This window comes from Mus pahari, chromosome 16, assembly GCF_900095145.1.
Source record: "Mus pahari chromosome 16, PAHARI_EIJ_v1.1, whole genome shotgun sequence".
In the NCBI taxonomy this organism is placed as follows: domain Eukaryota; kingdom Metazoa; phylum Chordata; class Mammalia; order Rodentia; family Muridae; genus Mus; species Mus pahari.
In genome coordinates this window covers 29,114,876-29,139,378 of record NC_034605.1, presented here as the reverse complement: position 1 = coordinate 29,139,378, position 24,503 = coordinate 29,114,876, and the positions used below count along the sequence as shown (strand labels likewise).

At 44.4% G+C, this 24,503-nt stretch overlaps 1 protein-coding gene across 2 annotated transcripts; it reads left to right on the top strand.

Moving 5' to 3' along the window:
- The first annotated feature begins 5,049 nt into the window (after positions 1-5,049).
- On the top strand, positions 5,050-23,222 carry Nrsn1 (neurensin 1). 2 transcript variants are annotated; one of them, XM_021215820.1, is made up of 4 exons: positions 5,050-5,192; positions 6,967-7,035; positions 12,743-12,942; positions 21,466-23,222. In XM_021215820.1, exons 3-4 carry the CDS (start codon positions 12,751-12,753, stop codon positions 21,862-21,864), a joined length of 591 nt encoding a protein of 196 aa, XP_021071479.1. In that variant the 5' UTR covers positions 5,050-5,192; positions 6,967-7,035; positions 12,743-12,750; the 3' UTR covers positions 21,865-23,222. The 2 variants fall into 2 exon arrangements, with proteins under 2 accessions (XP_021071479.1, XP_029403151.1); XM_029547291.1 differs by lacking the exon at positions 5,050-5,192 and adding an exon at positions 5,823-6,005.
- The last annotated feature ends 1,281 nt before the right edge of the window (positions 23,223-24,503 follow it).

Here is a 24,503-nt window from a genome sequence, read left to right as displayed (position 1 = left end):
AACTTCCCTGTGAAACAAAGGCTGGGCCTCAGATCTGGACACACAGAATTTCTTAGCTACAGCAATTGAGAAAATGTGAAATTGGATCTTGGATCTTGATCATTGAGAACTGGCCATCATCATTAAGCACGGGGTGGGGGTGGGGGTGGGGGCGGAGCAGGCTGACATCTGTTCTCTCCGAGAACATGCAGAGCATGTTATCACAAAACCCAGAGCAGAGAGCATCCTGGCCTCAGCTTGGGCAGCCTGCACAGCCTGGCCAGTTGAGTCTGACCAGAGCACATCAGCAGAGAAGGTCACCAACAAAGGCCCAGTGCCTGATGACTCTGCCTCCTATCAGCTGGGTAAGATCAAAGCAGGTCACTTCCAGGGTCACTGCCTATCTTTCTCTGGCAGACTCCAGGAGATTCCAGGAACAACAAGGTTCAGCCCTAAGGGCACACACCAAACCTCATGTTTTTCATTCCTGAGATTGTCAGCGTTCTGTATCCATCTGGCTGTCAAACCCAGCTCTAGACCCTTGCCATTCATTTAATAATTTATGCATTCCTCCAAAGGCATGATCTGTACACAATGTGTTAATCTATGTGTAGAATAAAAGGTAAGCTCCAGGCAAAAATCCTTTCTCTATGATGCTCAAAAGCCTAACATGGAAGGGTACAGAGAAAGGTGTATGTGCCTCAAAGGGGGACGTGATCACTGAGCACATTAAAGAAGATTTGGTTGCACAGGTGGTGGTCACAGTTCTATGTGAAGAACGAGCAGCTGTCAGCAGAGGAGGCAAGGAACGGTGAGCGCAACAGCAGTGAATTAAGATAGTGTTAGATGTATAGACCACACTAAGTGTCCACTACGATGAGAAATGGACATAGAAGAAAAGTCATGAAAGGAAAGGAAAACCATGGGAGGCTAGAAAGGCAGCTCCAGGCTACAATCCAAGCCTCCCTTCTGAAGAACTGCCCAGGAAACTACAGCCTCTCCTGACCTCTCTTCTCTCTGACTTTTCATAATGCTTCTGCTTGTACCTTGCCCTTTAAACTCTAAATGGCAGACACTCAACAAATGCCTGCTGAATAATGAATTAATAAGCATATCCCCTGTTAAATCTCATACAGTGTTAGCCAGGGAAAGTGATGAATTATGCTCTAAATCAAACTTAGTGGCTACACAGTAATCATCTTTGTTCACTGATGTTTGAAAAGTGACTAAATAGACTCTACGACTGGTACAAAGTAACCTGACAAATCAAGGACATCTTGATGTTTGTCTGCCGTACACTATGGGGCTTCATCTCACTTCATCCACCTACAGCTTTCAAAGCATCATCCAAGGCAGCTGTGCTAGTAGAAGACATTTTACCTCCATTCTCCTGAATAGGTGTGGGATAGAGCCTGTGCAAGATCGAAATGGGGATGGCAAAAGAGAATCTATACCAAATGAAGAGGCTGGGGGCTTAGAGGGCACAAGCCTCCAAGTTGATAGCCAAGGTCTCCCAAGATGCTTATGTAAATAAGAGGTAAGTAATATTTGTAATATAATGAAAGCTATAATTTATTGATTGCTTACTTTGTGATCAATGTCTTTTTGTTTGTTTGTTTGTTTGTTTGTTTTTTGGGACAGGGTTTCTCTGTGTAGCCTTGGCTGTCCTAGAACTCACTTTGTAGACCAGGCTGGCCTCAAACTCAGAAATCTGCCTGTCTCTGCCTCCCGAGTGCTGGGATTAAAGGCATGCACCACCACACCTGGCTGTGAGCACTGTCTTATAGACACAGTCCCATTTAATTCTTATAGTCACCCTGTAAGCATTCTATAGATGAGAATAATGGCATAGAGAGCTGTAAAGAAACTTGACCCAAGTTGAACAGGTCAGAAGCAGTGGACCCAGAATTTAAAATTCAGGTCTATTCAGGTCTTTAGGTTACGATGAGCCTACCACCAATGTATGCTTTTCCAAAGGAAACCCGAGCAATTGCCAAGCATCAGTCAGGCAGACCAGCAGGAAGCCAGCTACACCATTCCAGAGGTCCAGAGGTCCAGAGGTCCAGAGGTCCAGAGGTCCAGAGGTCCAGAGGTCCAGAGGTCCAGAGGTCCAGAGGAAGAGTGCATCAGAGCTGGAGTTTTGCAGATTTGCTGATTTTAGGGACCTTTGAGGATGTGAAAATGTGCACAGCCATGCTCCCTTCTAAGAATAATAACTCATCAGATCTGCACAGGGAATTCGAGGAAAGGAAGCCAGTGCATGGCGTCTCTAAAATCCTGAGAGGTGAGCTCCTTACGCTGACTGGGAAGGGAGAAGGAGATCGGGTGTAAGTAGCACTAGAGAGCACTGGAGATGTAGGTCTGGACAAACGGAACAAAGAAAGCACAGATGCACCACCTCTGTAGTCCTCTCCAAGCCCTTGTTCAACTGATTCTAGTGGGTCCACTCTTTATTTAAAGAATAGAGTTGTTCCTTGAGCTTTTTTTCTGAAACCTCTGTGGAGCTAAGGAAATAAGCAAAATAACACCTATAATGTTGATCCTCTCCAAACAGGAAATCACCTTGCAAAATATAGTCCATCTCATGCCTCCCTGTGGTTGCTGGGCTATTCTTCATGTGCTATAACCAGATATCTTACAGAGAGCAACTTCAAGAAAGGGGTTGCTTTGGTTCACAGTTTAAGAGACTCAGTCTACCACAGCAGGGAAAGCATCAGGCAGGCAGCTCTATGTGGCAGGCATGTGCACTGGGATGGCCTTCCCACATCTTGACAGAACAGGAAACAGAACAAACAGGAAGTGGATCTGGACTAAAAAACCCCAAGGTCTGAGCTCAGTCGGCAGCCGCCACAGACCCAGAGAGGCGATTTCTGATGCTCCCAACTTTGGTCAGACAGACTTCTTTTTAAAGTGGGTGGTGATTAAATCAGAAACTCATAACTGGTCAGGGTGCTGGGTATAAATAATTCTGAGTGCTCAGCTGTAGATGGCTCATCCACACCAACCTCCTACCATGCCAGGCTCAGGAGACTTCATGAAGGAGGATGCAGAATGGAAGAGGACCAGCAGACAGGAAGATAAGCTGGGAAATGCTGGCTTCTGTACACATTGTGGGGGTTGCAGGCATCTCCCCACAGCAGCTGTGGTTACCTCCAGAAGCCTGCACAAGACCAAACCACTCAAAATTCAAGCACAGACAGGTGAAAGGCCCCCGGGCTCCATCCATATCAGAGGAGCTCTTGGCAGCTGATTAGCTGCTGAGGGAGGAAATGTCACTCTGTCTTAGAGATATAACCTCTGGTGGGATGCACGTGATCCATGGGATGGCCACTCACCCACATGCTTGTGGGCAGCAATAACAACTCAAATTATTAATAACAACTAACAGAAAAGACATGAAGTTGGGAGGGAGATAAAGTGGGGGTTACTAGATCACTACACATTGGATAAATATATGAACATTCCAAAAACTTAAAATGTATTTTTAAAAAATAAAATCCTCCACTAGATATGGTTAGTGCCGAGGTATATGAATCTCTGTGAGTTCAAAGCCAGCCTGGTGTGCATACTGAGTTCCCGGATGGCCCGGGATGCACATTAAGACCTTGTCTCCAAACAGAACAAAACACACAAAACAAATAAACCTCAAGCCTTAACCAACTTCCTCTACCAACTTCACTGAAATCATAACGGTTGTGGGACCTGTGTAAGCAATTATGAGTCTGTCTCATCATGCATACACATTTCTCTTACCTCCACCTTCTCACCTGCTGAATGGGGGTTACAGAGTACCTACCATAGAAGACTGCCACAGACAGTAAAGATTTCTTACATATATGATGAACACACACATAGTGCAATGCCTAACAAGTTACTGGGTAACTATGGTATCATTTTATTATTATTATTATTATTCACAGCATATGCATACAAACATTAATAGTACATTGACTTTCTCATTAAGTATCACTTACCAGTGATCTGCATCAAGCCCCTGGAATAGCTGCTACTGTATAACAGTACATAGTATATAGCGTTACTATGTATTGCCATGTACATACCCACACACATTGTCACAGGTCATGTCTCTGGTGTGGTAGCCTTCAAGCACTCCTTATTTAATTCATTATTCTGATCTGTCTTCCTCCCATACATTTAGACTTCCTGATGTCAGCGTCAAGGGCAAAGCGAGGAGCTGAAATACAGAAGTTGCAGCCGAGGGAGGGTTCTGGCTGTTGAGCATTGAGCTGCCAGTCAGACCAGCTGCTCACTCCCTGCCTCCTACAGGACAGAAAACAAAACAGTGATGAGGTCTCTGCAGACCTGAGGAGGAGTAGAAGAAACAGACATTGTGTTTGTCTGCCTCTCTGGTCACTTTTATTATTGTTGTTGTTATTGTTGTTGTGGTGGTGGTTTTTTGTTATTAATTATTAATTGGTTTCTTTGAGAAAGGGTCTGTCTGTGTGGCCCTGGCTGTCCTGGAACTCACTCTGTAGACCAGGCTGGTTTCAAACTCACAGAGATCCAACCTGCCTCTGCCTCCCAAGTGCTGGGATTAAAGATGAGCGCTACCATCCCTTGTTCTGTTTACTTTTTAAAAATCTGTTTTAAAAACGACAAAACAAAAAGCCGGATTTGGTGGTGCAGCTTGTCATCCCAACTACTTGGTAGGTTAACGTGGTAGGTCAAAAGTTCAAGGCCCGCCTGGGCTTGAGTGGGTTTAAAACCAGCCAGACTCAAAAAGAAAAATAGGAAGATGAGGGGATATGGTTCAGTAGTAGAGCGCTAGCTCATGGCCCAGAGTTCAATCCCTATTCCTTGGGGGAGTGGGCATAGGGGAGAACCATTTGAGACAGAATACAGCTGGAACCAGAGAAGGAAGCAGGAGGTAAGGTAAACAGTAAGCAAGCTGGCGCACAGCAAGGCCAGGGTGGGGACAAGGAGCTATCACAGGAAGGGGCGGTGCTCCAGGTCGGCCCTTCCCACAGGCTGCCCGCCTGCGCGGCGCGGGCCCGGCCCTTACTGGTGGCCGCGCGCGCCTGGGCTGCGCGGGCACGTGAGCCGCTGGCTGTCAATCACGTGCAGCTGAGCTTGGAGAGGCGGGAGTGGCGACGGTGGCGGCGGCGGTGGCGGCGGCGGTGATGGGACCCCAGCGAGAGATCTGCGGCTAGGTCGGCTGCACTTGCTCCACGGGTCGGGGATTGGAGGGACAGGTAAAGCAGCCGGAGGGCGGAGGGGGTGTTCTGGGGTTACCTCTTCACCTCATTCTCCTCTGGTTTTCTTTCCTCCCGCCCTCCTCACACACAACCCTCTATCAATCAATTTCTCTCCCTCCACCCAACTCCCCCCACCCCAGATTCCCCTCTTCCTCCCTCCTTAATCACACACACACACACACACACACACACACACACACACACATTGAAATACACAAAAACCTTGGCAATTCGAAGCAACCAACTTCATGTTTTGGGGGATTGTGGTCTATGTTATGTAAGAATTTGGGTGTTATACAGCTAAAAACTTAAGAGTTTCCTTCCTGTAAGACAAGAAAAGTTGTATTTTCAGTAAGGAACAGATAGATGGATTTAGAGTTTGCAAGGCTTCTTAGATTTCTCTTTCAGGCTGACTTGACCCGTTCTCTACCAGAATCACCACCACCGGCCCTCCCCACTTTTTAGCCATGTCTAAAGATGTTTTGATATGATCTTAGAACCTACTTCTTTTTGTTGTTGGATAGGGACACGAGGGTGGAGGTCAGACCAAGGCTGGTGACCTCAAACTAGCTGGAGTTGGAACAGCTAGTGTGGACTTAATTGGTTCCTGGCTCTGTGGCGCCAATGTTTTCAGGACCTTGGAGAGCTCCCAGGGCTCCAGACAGGCCAGTGCTTTGGTAGAGGACCAAACCATCAGTTTCTTCAGACACAAGGAAAGGAAAGGACATTGCTGAGAGGAAGAGACAGAGACAGAGACAGAAACCAGGAGAAGTAATGAGGGAAATCTGGGAGACAGAAGAAGGTAGTGAGGTAGGAGCTTTTAACTGGCTTGTTTTGATTTGTTAATTCAATTCCTAGACTAATGTTGGCTCATATACTTCAGGAGCAGGGAAATGGGTCTTGAAGAAAGTACAGCTATTTATTCTTCGGTATAGACTCACTATAGAAATACTGAAGACAGTTTGTTATGTCTTTTCTAGGCTTACCCTTCTCCCCACTAACCTTCAGTTTCTCCTACAAATCCAATGGGTATCTTTTCAACAGAATTTTTAATGGCCTTTTAGATGATCTGGCTCTCTGTTTGTTTGTTTGTTTGTTTTATTTCACAAGACTAGAGTAATGCAGGAAACCAATAGCTCAGTAGCTAGCAGCGTTCTCTTAATTGAATTTTGCACAAGCACCTGCTTCTCTTGAGCAGCTGGAGAATAAACTGATCTTGATAGGAAGAGAACGGATGTGGAAGTTAAACTAAACACAATAAGGAAATTGTTCAGAGATTCGCTGAGGGTGTGATGCATGTAAGTTTATCGGGAGACACAAGGATTGTAAAGCTCATTTGTTTTGCAGAGCAGTTATGAGATGTCTAGGAAACAAGATATCATCTTTCATGTGGAATGTGTGTGATATGAGCAGAGCAGGCAAGTCAGTGTGGTCAAGTTCATGGAAAACCGTGATACCAAGATAAAAGCAGCACCTATATGGTGTGCCAGGGCTCACAAAGCCCTTGAGTTTATGATACTTCAGTCATGCCAAAAATTATCATGAGAAGCTATTAGAAAGTTTTAAAACAAAAGTTAGACTTTTGGGGTTGTTTTTGTTTGCTTTCTTTCTTTGGCTTTGTTCTTTGGTTTTGTTCTAAGAAAAGCCATCACTACTCTTTCGAAAGAAGATCTTGGGCACTAGTTTTGTGAGTGACTCGTAAGTTTTTTTTTTTTTTTTTATTTTGCTCTGGGTCACATCTGCAGAGTTATTGTTGTCTTTTCTTAAATAGAATTGAAGAATGAGCTTCTAAGAGAAAGACCAAAGAATAAACAGGCAGAGGACAAAGAGAACATCGAAGGTAAGAGTCAGCTTTCGTCATCTGTGAATACAGAAAAGGAAGAGCTTAAAAGGAGAAGAATGCTTATTTTGGTTTTGAATTTTGCATGCCTTATTAATAGATATGTGTACGGATGAATAGATAGATAGATAGATAGATAGATAGATAGATAGATAGATAGATAGATAGATAGATAGATGACAGGTAGAAAATAAAAAGAAAGATGATAGATGGATGACAGATAATAGAAAGATAGATGATATAGATAAGTAGACAAATGATATATAGATGGATAGAAGATGATAGCTTACATGGATGGGTAGAAAAATTGGTAGAGGATAATCAATGGATAGATGAACTTTAGATAGAAAATTCCAGATCGATGTATAGGTAAGAGATGTATGGATAAATAGAGATAGATAACCATCACTTGAAAGATTCAGGCAACTGATAATGAGTAAACTAATTATATACTTACTCCTATTTTCTAAATTATAAATTATAATTATAGTGACTGCCAATGCACTGGCATGGAGAGTATAAAAATGCATCATTATACAAAACCACTATCTCTCTGATTATTTCAAAAAGACAAAATATCTCTGTTGAGATATATATCCTTTGGTAGAAACACATTTCAAGTTTTATGATCATGCTATAATTCAAAAATGCTCAATTTCAGAGTGGCAAGGCTCTTTGCAGGCTTTCATGCCTTCTTGTGTGCACTGTGAATCTCATAGAGTCTTTTAAGGGATGTGACCTTCTGGGTTTGGTTCTGGATAAATGGTCTCAATGGACTATGTCCATACCATGTGCCTTGCAGCACCAGCCCTGTGGAAAGTGACTCTAATGGGAATGTCACTCTCATTAGCTCAGAATTATTTAGAGGGAGAGAAAACCGTATGAAAAATTGAGAGTTATTTCAAAGTAAATAAAGAGAACAGGGCCTGGCCCACAAGTGACTCATACATAGAGCCATGGGAAAACACTCATCCACTTGGTGCCTCAATGTGCTGCCTCCCTTCTCTCAAGGAAGCCCTGAAGATAAACAGTGTGAGGCCTGCAAGGTCCTCAGAGTTGCAGGAGGCATTAAGACTTATTTCTATTTCCATGACTGTGAGCTCTTGTAAAATAAAATGAAAATAACTGCATAGATTATGCCCAAAATTAAAATTCTCAACAACTGATACTGCAGTACATTGATCCATGGACTCACAACACTGCCCATGAGGATCTGTCTGTCTAGCCAGGGGGTCATTCCCAGTTCTCACCTACTGTAAATGTTGCTCATGAAGGCTAGTTTGTTGGAGAGAAATAATAGGAAGAAGAAAGCTGTGGATAGTCCTCATTTGTCAGTATCTACAAGGTCCCTTGGGGAGAATACAAACAAATCCCTCTTCACAGGTGAGCAAATAAATCCAAACAGATGGCATCTTGTCTGGATTCTGTCGTAATTGCAGACTGGAGGTATAGGTGGTTGGTAGAATGCTTGTCTCCCAGGCACAAGGCCCTGGTAAAACTCCCAGCCTTGCACAAAGCAGGCATGATGGTGCATACCAATACTCCTAGTGTGGAGGCAAGAGGGTCAGAAGTTCAGGGCTAGTCTCAGGTACACAGACAGTTAATTCAATGCCAACCCGGATTAGGGATCTTGCTGCCCCTCCCCCAACCCCCAAAAGAGAATATAAGAGGCTTCACTTGAGTATTTACAAGTTATGTACCAATAGTATGTCATTTAAATATAGTTCTTGAAAGCTCCCTTTTCTGCTTCTATGCCTGTACCTCCTGCATATTAAAGCTTTTCTCTAAATAACAGAGCCCCCTAAAGTCTGTCCCTTAATAATAACTGTAAATAACATTGACAATACTGTTTTGTGACTATTGATGCAGATATTTAATACAAGGTAACAAAGCCTTCTTCAATAAGGGAGGACTGATTCAAGTTCAAAGGCCTTTGCCCAGCTTTGTGTTCCTGTCTCTGTCCTAGTTTGTTGCGTATCATTTAGTAATCGACCAGCTTTAAAAATCACTTTATCACATGACTTCATGTATTCTTTGTCTAGCCACATGGGTGTCAGTCAACAGGTTCCAAATAATTATAACGTTCTTTGTATGGAGCCAGCTAGTTTCTGATTTATTAACTTCTCTTTGAGTTATCTAACTCTGTTGAGGTTCTTAGGCCCCAACCCCTCAATCTGCGATGGTAGATTTTAAAACTCATTTACAAAGTGGCCATCCCCTTTCAGACATCAGTCCTAACTTGTTGTATCTTTAGAAAGTTATGTGAATCTTCTCAGACACCTCCTCCCATACCAGTGCTACTATTGAAGGCAACATGTATGATACTAAAGTGATTTATTTAACAAGCAATCTGTAAACCCTCAACCTGTTTAATGCTGTCATTAACCTTAAGCTAAACTTCATATACACTGGAATTAAGGACAAGTCTGTGACAAGGAGATAGAGACTCGATAAACTCAGTTGTATACCCAACAAAAAGTAAATGGCTCATTCTGAAGACGTGTAGCCCAAAGCTCCTAGAAAAACACATCTGGAGGAAATCAAGCCATAGTCCAGTCCAATCTTCTTATTGTAAGGATGATGAAACCACATCCCTAAGAGGTTAATAAGCCTATGAATGAGGTAACCAGAGAAATCCCTGAGTCCATTCTCTGCTCTGTGTGACTAACATGACACAGGCCATGCTCTTACTGTCCATGCCTTGTGCTCTTGGAAGGTGAAGTAAGGGCCAGCAGGATTCCTCTTTGGGAGTGCATCCAGCATCACTAATGATCCATTTTGAAGTGGAATGCATGCTCAGGATCAAAGTGTTTGCTTCAGGGCACTTTGTTCTTCTGACTTTTGTTTTTCTCTCTCATACTGGCCTTTTGTTCTGTTTTTGTTATTAGCAAAGTGTAATGAAAGATTCTCACAAAGTATGCTGGAAGTGAGCTGGGTAGAGAATGGATACAGTGAGTTTCAGGGACCTGCTCAGCATCAGAGCTGAGTCCTAAGAGGGGGAACTCCAGCAACCAAGTGAAGTAGCTCCCCTTGTTGCTGTCAGGGGCATTTTCATCCCTCTTGTATCCTATATCTCCCTTCATATTGAAGACTGTGGTTCTCTGCAGGAGACATGTAGGTTATATAAACCATCCAGGTGAGCTGATTCTGACGGCACAAGCCTGTGATTCAGACCCAGCTCCTGCACACTGTAGTAACTGTCATCTTTTGTCTCCTCCCTGACTCACATCGTGACCTTTACCAAGATGATTTTTTTTCTATGCCTCAGTTTCCTCAATGACAAAGCAGAGTTAGTAATACCAACCCAATTTCCAGCTGACTAAAAAAAAAAAACTTATTAGAATGTCTTCAAAGTAGGCAACTCTAAAATTATCCTACTTATGTGTCACTGGTAATAGGCTCTTATTAATCATATTCATTGTATAAGCATTACATAGAAGGTACTGAAGAGGTCATCCTAGCACTTTGATATGAGTTAAGTACTAATCTTTTGATCCACCAGGCTTTGCTGCAAGCAGACAAAATGCTTTCTAAAACCTCAACTAGTTGTGAAGTCAAACCCCTCTGAATGTCTGAAGTTCTCTTTTGAAATACTTACCTTTCTTTACCTCTCGTAACATGCTCTCCAGAATGATTTTTTTTTTAGAGGTAATTGTTCCTGAACCAAGAAAGTACACAGGTATCAAATGTAATGCTGGCCAGCATATAGAAAGATGAGGCCAGGTGACAGGATGCCACCTGCTGTGCCCTTCTTCTGACACCAAGGACATACTTTCTCAAATTTGATTCTATTTTCTAACCAAATCTGTCTGTGGCAGGAGTCCGCACAAAGGAATGCCCTTGTGAATTGGCTTTTTTCCCATAGGCCTCTCCTCACCTCTCCTCACCTCTCCTCACCTCTCCTCACCATCACCCGTCTATATTGGTTAATTTATGGGCTGCTGGGACAAGACACTGACCAAGGCAACCTGTGCAAGTAAGGGCTTATTTTAGTTCACGGTTCTAGGGCCTCGCCCTAGATCATGGCAGCAGGAACTTGAGGCAGCTGCTCACATTACATCCACGTTCAGGAAGGAGAGAGAAATGCTGGCACTCAGGTCATCACTCAGTCCAGGTGTTCAGGCCACGGATCAGTGCTACCCCCCTTGGCAGGGATTCTTCTCACCTCCGTGAGCCTAACCTAGAAGACCCATCACAGGTATCCCTGGCGGTTTGTTCCCTTGGGGAGTCTACATTCTTTGAAGTTGGTGGTCAAGAGAACCATCACATGATCCAAACAAACTAAGTGACCACCAAGAAATCTGGCCGAACTATCGGGGACAGTTTTATCCTGTGGACATTACTAGCTGGTTCCTTGATAAGCAAGTAGAACATTTAATGCCTCTTTCTTGGCCTAGATTATAGCACAGTCCAAGACTTTCCTGGAAAAAAAAATATATCTTTCTAGTGAGAAAATAGCTTTGGGCCTCACTTTGTCCTATACAGTCTATGTCCGAACAAGGAAAATAATCTACAAGAAACTGAAAACTACCAAATATTTCCCACTTCTAGCTAAATACAGATCTGCTTATATAGAGATCGGGAAAGTCAAAGGACATAGAACTGAAAAGTCACCAAAACTACAGCCCCTCAGGAATTCCTTACTAAAAGGAATAAACAAAAACACTGAGCTTAGTGATAAAGAGGACTGCAGTTTGGTTTCCAGCATTCCCGTGGTGGCTCACAACCAACTATAGCTTCAGCTCCAAGGGATCCAGCACTCTCTTCTGGCCTTAGCAGGTACCAGGCATGCAAACATTTAAGATGTACAGAAAGAAAAAAAAAACAAAAACCACCCAAACACATTAAATAAAGTTTTATTTAAAAAAAATAACATAAATTATTAACCAAATCCTTTTAAACTGCTCCCTCCAAGAGCAACAGTTGGAACCAATCAATCCTAAATTTCCATCTTGCAAAGCTAGTTCCCTAGGCAGCTCAGGCTTACTTACTTTTCCTAAGCCTTATTTATACTAGGCACTTGGAAGGAAATAGTAAAAGGGTCTATTGTCTGCATTAAATCTTCACACCCACACAGACAGACATAGCCACAAATAACCACAGAAATACATGGTGCTAAGTCTAGTGAGGTGTAAATTAATGGCCCAGTCACTTGTGGTTAATAAAGCATGGAAGTTGCTCCACAGCTTTCTGACCAAGTTTCCATATGACTTGGCAATTAGCTAAAATATCAGAAGACGTTATGTGAGTTCTGGACACAAAACCGGAAAGCACTAAGAGGAATACTGTACACATTCTGGAAAGGAATGTGGTTAAAAATCCAGGGCAAGCAGAGACAAATTCCATCCATGGCCAGTGAGTGCCCACAAATTTCTTACATTTAAGGTCTGTTGTCAGAGCTCCTTTATTGCCACTTCATATGTGCTGTGTGCTTATATTTTATATAATTTAAATGACTGAAGCTGGTGTATCCCCTTTGTGGAGAACCAGTTCTAGCCATTGAACACTGAGGGTGATTTTGCCTTCAACAGAAGAGAAGGACGGATGGTAAGGTAGGTGGTTCTTTGAAGGCAATTTTCCTGCTTACAAAAAAGAGAACTGTTTGAACAGGTTGACCTAGCATTACTCTTGCATTTAAGATGCCTTTTGACCCTGAGGTCATAGAACTAGCCCATGGGGCTGATGGCTGTGAATGCTCTCTTTCCAGCTGGGAAGATGACTTCTTGCAGCAACACCTGTGGGTCCAGGCAAGCCCAGGCTGACACCGAGGGTGGGTACCAGCAGCGCTATGGAGTTCGGTCCTACCTGCATCAGTTTTATGAGGACTGCACTGCCTCTATCTGGGAGTATGAGGATGATTTCCAGATCCAGAGATCGCCTAACAGGTGGAGCTCAGTATTCTGGAAGGTGAGAAACCAGCAACTGAAAAAAAAATACATATATATATATATATATATATATATATATAGTGGAATATACCAGAACTACAGAGAACTAAGGGGTTCTCTGTGTGTGCCTCAATCTCAGTAACATTAAATGCATTACTCTTCCCTTGGAAAGGAGATTAAAAATTGGGAGTCAAAGAAAGCCTCTAAATGCAACATAATTACTTGATGAGCTGGTTTAACAGGAGTGGGTTCAAAGGCCAGGCAATTAGTAGTCTTGCTAGACATTAACTTGCTAGTTCTGTCATTAACTGTGAAGGACTCAGATGCAGAGCATTGTGTTCTCTCAGCCTCTCTTACAGTCTGGATAGGTATCTATTATAGTTTAAATGTGTAAAGTTCTCCGCAGGTGCCTGGGTTTGAACATTTGGTTCCCAGTCTCTGATGCTGTTTTGGGAGACTGCTAAGCGTTTAAGAGATGGGGATCAGCTGGACTAAGTGGGTCCCTAGAGACTGGGCCTTGAGATTTTTGCACTATCCTGACTTCCTACCTCCACTGTGCTTCCTGAATGTCCAAAGGGAGCAAGCCCCTGCCACTACAGTCAGGAGCCAAGCCTTCTTCAGCCATGGTGGATTGTATTATTGTGTTCCCTTGGTGCACCTCAGTAAACACCACCTCCCCACCGCTCCTCCACCCCTCTGCTTCACTTGCTTCTTCCAAGTGTCTTATCACAGTGTGGAGAGAAGAAACTCAGTGTCAGTTAACCCCTTGTAACAATAACTATAAAGAAACAATGGTGTTGAGTAAGCATTAATGCTGAAATACAACCCCAAGGTCATAACACCAGCTCTGCCGTCACCATATAGGGAACCATGAGTCTCTCTGAGGCGCCTCATTAGAAAATGCGTGCAGTGTCTCAAGAGATACTTAACACTGACTCCATCTGTATAATGATTGGGAAATGATAAACAGGAAATAAAAGATTCCCTTCTCCCATGGACCCAAGGCAGCTAGTCCCAAGCATCCCTAGTCAGGAAGAAGAGAGAGATGAATGCTAGTGTGCCCACATAAAAGCCCTAACATCATGTCAAGTGACAACAGCTGTACCCATAAGAGGAAGAAGGTGAGAGAGATTGAGGTGCAGGGATGGAGAAAGCTGTGCAGAAGACGTGAAATCAGAGCAAACACAGCTGGGCTGGTGGAGCAGACCAGAACGTTTTCAGGCTGAATGTCATTCGGCACTGGGAACATAAGCAATCCCAAAACCCATGGGATGAGGGACAATGTCCAGTCTGGAAGCAGAGTTAGAATGGGGAACACAACGAATTCAGGAAAACAACAGCACAGATGGTTTCTATAGGGTCTTGTAGACAACGGTGACGACGTGGGCGTTTATCTGTAGAAACGGGGAAAGCCATCTGAAGACGTCAGAGTGATGAGTATTTTCACTGCCTCTCTGGCTACTGACCAGAAAATAACCATTGGAGGGCAAACACAGCTGGATAAGCTCAGATGCAGTTAAAGTACTAAGGCAAGAGACAGCGGTGGCTCAGATTAGAATGGAATCCTAAAACAGTCCAGCATAGCAGAAAGTTTAATGGCCACGCTGTAAAAATATGCTAATGAAAAGAAGCCATCAAGTAAGGTCTCAGGCCCTCAACCTGAGCCGGTGTCCTGGATGATGCAGTGGCCTGCTTAGATGGAGATGCCAAGCAGAGACACGGGACAGGTGGACACCATGAGTGTGACTTTGGCTCACTGAAGAGAACTATGACACCAATAGAGCTAGACCTCGAGTGGCCATTTCAACCTCCTGCCCCAGCTCATGAGTTTGAAGTCATTCATAGAATGTACAGAAGGTCCCAGCCAGGACAACCTGGGCAAAGACCATGCACATAGAGAGAAAAGGATACTAGAATGTGCCAGTGCTTAAGCAAAGTAGAAGATTTTAGGGAAGGACACTGAGAAGATTCATACTCAGAAGATGATCGGGGTCTCCTCCATCTCCAAGATTCTGTGCTTATTCTGAAAGATCCCACCGTTTTCACCCAGACATTGAGTTGAACCAAAATGTGTTGTGAATACAGTGCAGCAAGAGGCAGCTCCGTCTAGTGAGTATGAACACAGAATCCCATCTCAAGCCACATGAGTGCAAACCCGTGCTCTTGCGTTTCATAGCTCTGACACTCCGGGCAGTGACACTTCACTTCCCATGTAAATGTGAGACTCCAGACAGTATTTAGAAAGTGCTTAAGATAACAGCTGCTGTACCATCAATAAGATTTGGCTGCGTTAGCAGCCATTGGTTCATGCCCATTAGAATACCAAAGTCTGAAGTGAAAACAAATCTACTGAATTACATACTGGGTAACATAGTTGTTAGTGTGGATGACTTGCATTAGATCATTCAAAAAATCATTCTGCTGCCTGGAGAGATGGCTCAGAGGTTAAGAGCGCTGGCTGCTCTTCCAGAGGTTCTGAGTTCAATTCCCGGCAACCACCTGGTGGCTCACAAAGTCATTCTGTTGTCACAGAATCTGTATTACAGTTAGACTAGTCAGTATTCTTGTTCTGTAGAAATCTCAGCTCAGATGAATCCTTATTGGCCTGGATCACTGAAATGCATGCTTGACCCAGGTCCACCTTGAAGAGATGATTGCTTCCCTCCTCTCTAAGGTCTCTCTCTCTACTCTCCCCTTCCTTCTTACCTCCCTCCTCTCTCTCTCTCTCTCTCTCTCTCTCTCTCTCTCTCTCTCTCTCCAACTGAGTGGAATATGTTTATTTTGCCAATATCTTTAAATGCCACTGACATAAATAATACTTCAGCATCTGTGTCCCTCCAAAGCACTAGTGCATGACTCGGGAACTGCCAATCCATTAACAATATACAACTGTGAAAGGAAAACAAAGAATTCATAGTAAATGACCAGCTCCATTAAAATTTGAATATTTTCCCCCTGTATCTTACACAAGTAAAGCCAGAATCGGTGTTCCTTGTTGTGTTAGGCCTGTGGTAGGGAAACATAGGCTGAAGTTTCTCTGAGGCTGCACGGCCTTCACATAGAAGCCTAGTGCCAGCCTGCATAGCTTAAGGAGTCTGTCTTGGTGACATTAGCTCTACCCATGACAGAAGCTGGCCATTCTCGGGGGGGGGGGGACTTCCATAGCAGGCTGAGTGGAAGTGTTCTCTGGAAGAACTTTGTAATAATACAGAAAAGGCCCCCATTGCACATGTGTCCCAATAAGGCCTTCTTTAATGATTTTTTTCTTGGTTTTCAAATTGCAACCATAGGGTGGTTCAAGTTGCTTGCAACGTCGTGTTCCCTCCACTGTGGAAATGTAAGAGTGGAGCCACTCTGTCCCTTGGGGCTGTGCTCACAGTGCCTTGCTGGCTAGCACTCCACCCTTGAGCAGTGAGCAGACTGGACGGGCTTAGTGAGAGCAGAGAGAGCAATCACACGGGCCTGAGTTCTGCCCTCCCGGACCATCTGTATGGCGCCTATCTCAGTGCTATCCTTTCACTCCACAAAAGCTTATTTGTCCACCACACATCCAAAGCACTGCTGTGTGATTTGGGAACTGCAAACCCACTAAGGGCTATACAACCACAGACTGAAAATAAAGAACTCACAGTAAATGATGAACTCCATAAGGATTTTAATATTTTCCCCTTTTATCTTACACATGGGATGTCCAGACTCTAGACCACCTGGTGAGTGCAATAGACCAATAGGATCCATTCTTCCCTCTGAATAGGATATAGCAAATTACAGTTCGATGGAGGAGGTAGATATAGACTCAGGTTATTACAATCAGTATGCTAACTGTTCCTACCGAAGTGGTTACAGTAAATAATGAGAGCACAGAGTTTGGGAAGCAGGAGGAAGTGTTTATCTGATGCAGTATGGAGGAGTTGCTCCCAGTGGAGACTCCCTGCACATCTGCAGGAGCAGGGCATCATGGTAGAAACGAAAATAATTATTGAATTTGGAATCCATTACTTTTGTTTGTGTGCTAGAGGGGACAATCTCTGAAGTACAAGGACTAATGGGTAAGTTCATTACTCTGGTGAAGGGGCACTGTGCGTACTAGGTAGAGTCAGGCCTGAAGAAAGAGCCAAACCGATTTCACATCACGCTTCCCTTGGCTGAGCTCAGAATCTAGCTGGGGTAGGTAGGTAGGTAACAATGAACAAGACCCTGCAACTGTCATGGGCACAGTCCCTCGCCGCTCAGAGCTCAGGGCTTACAGAGAACACTACAGCAGTCCTCAGAAAAAGAGAGCCATCAAAATCCAGTTCTCACTCCCCATGAGCTTTGAATGATCTCCATCACGGATGGCTCCTTCACGCCCGACTCCATCCAGCCTCCTTCCCTACAGGCTGTTCCTCCATGCCTAGCTGCTTCTGGCCTCCAGTAGTCATTATTACCTCCTCTGTGCCAAAGCAGCTGTGCCACAGAGGCTGGCTGCTGGCTCTGCCCACCAGCTTGGCACACACTGTGAATTCAGACGTCACCAGCACACTGGGGAACAAGGAAGGAAATGTTGGTTTGAAATAACAGCAATTTGGGGCTGGTTTCTGGAACCCAAGGTTGCCTCTCTAGCCAACTCTCCTTTGTCACAGCAGGGAATGGGTTTCACACACATGCCCTGCATAGCTCAGGTAGACATGGGGAGTCACAGTGGAGACACTGACCTTGCTGCTACTGCTGCTGCTGCTGTGGAAGTCTACCAACACCTAGTGAGGTCCTTCAAACTCGTCACCAAGCCTGGTCCCACCACTCCATAGCCTGAGGATCCTCCTGGGACCTGGATGGAACCTCTCCTGCAGCATTCCAGCCCTCCCACATACACGACACTGAACAGAACTTCAGGACTCTCTTAGAGCCCTAAATGACCCTTGTGTGGTTATGCTTTTTACTGATTTTTCCTCTTAGACCTAAGACTGCTTCAACTCACAGCTAGGGTTAGGGTTAGGGTTAGGTTAGGATTAGGGTTAGGGTTAGGGTTAGGGTTAGGGTTAGGGTTAGGGTTAAGTTAGGGTTAGGGTTAAGTTAGGGTTAGGGTCACATGTTGCCCGATGGACTCATCCCCAAATTTTAATTCCTTCCAGTATTTCAACATGATATCAGGATCAGTCTACGTGTCCACCTGCCCTCCCCTTGGTGATTTTCATGGGGATATAAGAAGCAGCTTCATTATGATTCCTTCATTACTCCTTCATGCCTATGGTAGCAAGCTCTCCTGATGTCTTATCATGTTTGCAGTCCCTCTCTGGGGCACAGTATTTAGAGGTTCCACGACATTTGCATTGATTGCAGACATCCAATGACAATTGTCTCCTCCTTCCTCTGAGACCCTAATGGGGATAAGGGAGGAAGGAGCCTCTACCTGGTCAGTCAGGCTTCAGTTCTGACAATGATGAGAGCTTCCTTCAAGTGGAAGTCATATTTGGCTGTTAGCTTGTGAATGATATTCTAAGAGTAGATTTTGTCTTGTGTTCTGCTCAGCCAAGAAGTCTGTGCTGAGATCACTGGGGTCCACTTTCAGTAGGCTGGAGGTTGGAGTTTGCCAGTCAAGAGTGTTTTCAGAGTCAGACTCAAGTATGAACTCTGAAGAGGCAAGGCAGAAAAGGCAGGGCTCCTGCCTCCCGAGCTCCACTGAAACTGTAAAACCAAGACTGTCCCATTCGGTGTCTGAGATTCAGTATCAGTTCTCGAGGAAGGAGGTAATTTAGTGACATGAGAAGCGAGTCACCATGGATATTTAAGTTAATTTAGTTTATGCTTCCAGAATTTTCCAATGTGAGTCATTTTTGAAGAGTTATAAATAATAACTAGTCTCTGAAAGTGAATTACTTACCATCATATTTAGCAATCCAAAATATGATTTTACAATCCAATTTCTCCTCCGTCACTTGCATCTCATCCAGAATAGCTTCTCTGCTTGTATTTAGTCTCACACTGACATATTTCATCTTTTAGTTTCTTCATTGTATCATATTAAAAGGAGATGTCTCCGTCTATGGTGGATAAAACTCTTTAGACATTAAAATAAATGATAGGCAGGAAATGTGCAAAATAGTAATTAGCAGAGTATTGTGGGCATAAGAAAGGCAGAGGCTCACACTGATCCAGACTATATTAACTACAGAAGCTTAGAATGTGCTTCTTTGACCCTAAAGGCTGCAGCTTCTGCAATGACTATGAAAATCTCTACTTCTCTTAAGCAGCTGTATTAAACACACTGCATTTAGCATAAAGCCTGGACCACACTGATGCTGAACACCTCAATCAATGCACCACCTCTAAAATTCCACCCACTTTAAATCCCAAGATTAAGTGGGACTATATGTTTGCTTATTTTTCTAACCTTGTTATCAAACTTAAAGCAATTAGGAATGGGAGGAAATGAAAAGAAGACATTTAAAAAATTGATAGTTAATCCTTGTTCCAATGTTAACTACTCTTTATTCCAAATGCTAAGTAACTGTTTTAATGCTGTTAACCAAAGGTTTTTTTTCCACATCATGATAGCTGCTCATCAGAGTTTGTTACTAGCCACATGCAAAGTTGAGTGGTTTTGAATAGTCATATTTAATCTTCACAATGTCATAATGTAGATATTGCGATCATTTGTCATTCTATAAGTAGTAAAGATGGCAATATAAACATTCAAGTAACTTTGCTTCTATGATTCCAGTACACATTGCAGGATGCCAGGCCAAGGGGACTCTACCTACCCCTCATGTGTGGGCTCACATCACCACATGGCACATCCAGAATGACTATAAAGGGAAAAAGGGAGACTGTCAACTGTATCAATAAGGGTTCCCTAAAGGACAGAACTGATCATTAGAGTGGTGTACGGGCTATCATCGGGATAGTCCAAGCAAGGCTGTCTCCTAACCAGAAGGCTAAGTAGTTGGTCAGTCCACGAGGCTGGTGTCTCAGCAGTTTCAGTCTGGTGCTGGAGTCCCCAGAGGATTCCTAGAGAGCTGCTGGTCTTCGTTCTACATTGGAATCCCAAGCAAATGGATTCTGATAACAGAATGAACACCTTAGCAATAGGATTTGCGAACTTGCTGGCGAGAGCGAGAGCAAATGGGCAACAAAGGGAGCACTTCCTCCATCCACATCTGTTCACATGGGCTGACTCCAGGAGGTGAGGCCCAGATTTAGGGTGGGTCCTCCTCCCCTAAATGACCCATCCCATCAAGAGCATCCCTCACAGGCTTGCCAAGATGCTAGAGTTTCCGTTGTTTCCAGATGTAGTCAGGTCGACCACCAAACACCGCTGTCAAATCCATGACCACCCTTCCTCTGCATTCTGATGAGGTGTGAGCCAGCCGCAGCTTTGTGCTTTCCCAGTCATGGAGTCGGCCCAGACATGCCTTCCCCGCTATGCTAAGCCATATCCCCTTGAGCCCAAGCAAATCCTTCCTCTCCTAAGTTTCTCTTGCCAGGCATTTGGTTACATAAATGAGAACCTAACACAGCTGTGCTGCATTTAAGGCGATCTTGACTTGAGGCAGTTTATCTTCCATATGTTACTCTAACACATTGGCATCTGCACAAATTCCACTCACTTAGCTACACGGGGAAAGAAACAGAGCACTGGTTTGGGGTCGTCTGTGTGGTTTCCAGCCCCTGTCTCTGTGGTGGGTCGATTTTTAGCCAATGACTGACCCTCTGGGGGTCCCACATCTTTAATTGGTGGCTATGGATTCTTCCCTGTTTACTTTTCAGGGGCATCAGCATTCATAAGGACTGTCAGGGTTCTTAGGCCCCAAACACCAGGGCCACATCTGTCTGCCAAGGATGCTAGGTTTGTTACACGCTGCAGTGATGATCATGACACCACAGGGGCACAGAACGAGGGAGTGCGAAAGAATGAATTACAGGATGTAGCTTTGGTTAGGGGATCCCGGGAGGGACTAAGGGAGCGACTGGAAGGCAGATTCTATTAAGAAGACAGCCGTGGTTGAAAAAGGAGGAATAGATAGGCCTTCTGTCTGGGAAGAGTGACCTACAGAATGACCCTGTTTTGTAAAAGCTATGACCGAATCGTGAAGTGGCTCGGTCTTGTCTTCTTCCGTCATGGCCATAGGTTGAGCTTGTGTGAGTTGGCACTCTGTGAGGTGTGCTGTGCTTGACATAGCATACTGTAAGATGGTAGCCTCTGGTGAGATCAAGGTTTTCACAGGACAAAGTCAGGCCAGCTCTAGACATCAGGGAGCTCTCTCTCTCTTCCTTAACACCAAATAAGGCATGTGAGCAAAGGCAGGTTCCTTTAGCTTGTACGAGTAGCAGTAGAAAACTGTGGGGGTTTGTCCGGTACTGCTTGTATCCAAAAGCTAAATTCTGTACCCCAAGATCTGGTTGCTCCAGCAGTCCAGATTAGATATAAGATTAAGTCAGTTTTTTTCAAGCAGCTAGGAGTAGCATGAACTCTGGAGAAGTGGGCGGTGCCCTTGGGGCTGAAGGAAAGCAGAAAGGGTTCCGCCGCTCACTTTCACCTGCCTCTGTCCTCCTCTCTCTCTAGGTCGGACTCATCTCAGGCACTGTCTTTGTGATTCTCGGACTAACTGTCCTGGCAGTGGGCTTTCTTGTGCCCCCCAAAATCGAAGCTTTTGGTGAAGCTGATTTCATGGTGGTGGACACACATGCTGTGAAGTACAACGGCGCCCTGGACACATGCAAGCTGGCGGGGGCCGTGCTCTTCTGCATCGGGGGTACATCCATGGCAGGGTGCCTACTGATGTCTGTGTTTGCCAAGAGCTATTCCAAAGAAGAAAGGCTCCTTCAACAGAAGTTTAAAGAGCGAATCGCAGACATTAAAGCCCATACCCAGCCCATCACTAAAGCTCCAGGCCCGGGAGACACCAAGATCCCTGTCACTTTGTCCAGAGTTCAGAATGTGCAGCCTCTATCAGCCACTTGAAACATTTGTCACCTCAGGCCTCCCCTCTCTGATTCACACGCATCATCATTTAAAAAAAAAAAAAAAAAAAAAAAGGTAGCCAGTCAGTTTTTGAGATAACATGCATTTGGCAGTGACCTATCTATCCCTAGAGCTGTGTGGGGCTGGACAGGGTGTCATGCAGGCTTACATGCACTTCAGGTGACAGCGGATGTTAAGTGTCAGTTCGTACCTGCTTCTGGTGGGTTCCACGAGCCCCTCTTAAACTAGTGTCTCTGGTGTATCAATGTTGTGTCATTTTCTGTGTTTTTTGAAAGCACTGAGCAGTGTAGACCAGCCTACCAGTCATCAACGTGATCCACTTCATTCTCTAATAGGTTTTTCCGATCCCTCTGTGTGGTGCTGTCTTCCATGCCTATCTCTGTGTGTGATACCATCGTGTGTTCCTAGAACTGCAGTTTCCTGATTTTGATCCAGATGTTAGACTTTTAACTCTATCTAAGCATAAAAGTCCTAAAAGTGAGTAGGAATTTATCAGTGTCCCTTGTAAATCATTTTGTTTCCTCCAGATGTTGTTTCTTCTCACCTAAGTAAAATTGCCAATTTTGGGATCTTGGTAAAGGTAATATCAACAATGAGAGTGGGAGTATATATTTCTGCAGCATCTAAAAACAGTTAAACACTGGAAAACTTGAGTTCCTACCATTAACTTTGCCATATGAAAAAAAAAAAAAAAAAATGTTCCCCAGACCTGTTTCCCCTCCTGTGTAAGAGGGTTTCAGAACCTTACCTGCTCAAGTATCCAAATTTATTTTCATGTGTCCCTGTGTCTCTTTCCTGAGGATCTTGTGATGGTTTCCTGTTGGGGTATTGTCAGAACTGGACGCCCGGAGTCTCCAACTCTGCTATTTTACAGTATTTACCCAAAATACTCAACCAAGCAGATTGGATGATGCCAATGGGTTTCTATAGAGACGAGTATGCTATTCTCAAATAAGAAACCCCAGGCTGGTATCAACCTTAAAAAGCATTTTAATCCTCAAACAGGAAAAACTGAGCCCTAGATCCCACTGTCCCCAGATCCCTTTGTCCCTTGCATTTTCCTTTAATCTGCAAATGTAGATTAGGCCTAGGAAAAGGGAAAGTCTGACTTGGGTATTCTCTCAACTGTGCTCCTTAGAGTTTTGTCTTTGTGTGTATATGTACATAGTCTTCATCTCAATGGTAAATAATACATGTGAATGGGCCCAACCAGAACTGCACTGTCATCCCTCCAGTGTGGCTCTTTTCTCTCCACCATGTAATTTTCCATTCTGAGACTGAATAAGCTCTGATGTTTCCCTGACTAAATGGAAGAATAAATGAAGCAATTAGTGGTCTTTGTGTGTGGTGTTTATTTTGCACCCTGCAGCATAACACACAAAGCAATCAGCCTCCTTGGTGGGGATCATCCGCCAGCATGTGGAGAAGCTGTTCTGCTTTCCTTCCCTTCTCTACCTTCCCATGGAAATACCACTTTAATCTTGTTCTCTGAAACCTTTCACAAGGCCCCAAACATCTGTGTTGAGCATCTCCTGGATGCTTGCTTCTGTCTTGGTAACAGTGAATCCTGGAGAATGAGGCTTGACTTTTTATTAGGGTCTGGAATGGAAACTAATAGTTGATGGCACTTGAAAATGTACAGACTTGAGTGTGGAGGAAGCTCCATCTCTTAGATAAAAGCTTTGGGGGTGTGTGGGGGGTCACAATGAACAGAATAGCTGGTAACAGCCACCTCACACCCCGTGCCTCTGCTCATCCCCAGCTCACACCCCGTGCCTCTGCTCAGCCCCAGCTCACACCCCCTGCCTCTGCTCAGCCCCAGCTCACATCCCCTGCCTCTGCTCAGCCCCAGCTCTGTGGCAGTGGGTACCAACAAGCACCCTCACAGCCTACCTGGCTGGCATTGAGTAACACCGAGGAAAGACTGAAGCCAATGGCAGCAGGAAGAACAGTAGCTATAGGGATCCTGACAGTGGGTAGGGATGCAAGCCGCATCCTGTCAGTGGATTTAAGTCAACAGACAGGATTGTCTTGAAGCTAGTCAATGATTGTAGGACGACATTGTGGAGAGGGTGGTCTGGGAGCCATGGTTGGGTTGAATTTACACTGCATCGTCCCTTTGACACACACTTCAGAAGCTATGTGGTACTTCCATATACCTTCAGCTATAGAGGGGAGTGGGTGATAAGCGCTGAGACTATGTCAAGAGCCTCAGAAATGAGGTCTGGCCTGGATGTTATATGAGATGAGATCTTGGGGTTGGCAGAGGCTTAGAGCATGTGGCTACCTGAGCAGAATTCCTTGGGTTAACAGTGATGTACTGACTGAGCCACTTCCATGGCTTGGGCCCTCCCTGCTTCATCAGAGCAAACTAACACCCACTGACAGGTCCACATGGTTAGAAAACTCATCTCATAAAACGAGAAAAGTCTGCTTTTCTAGCCCTCTCACTCATTGGACGAGATTCCTTAGACAAATAACCTCAGGCCCCGAGAGACAGTCTGTTCACTGAATCAAACTGTCACCACCTGTTTGGTTCTTTTCTTCAAGAAGACATTTTCATATGTTCTTAACGTTTCCATTTTATCTGTGTTATCTGTTAAATGAAGAACCTTCCC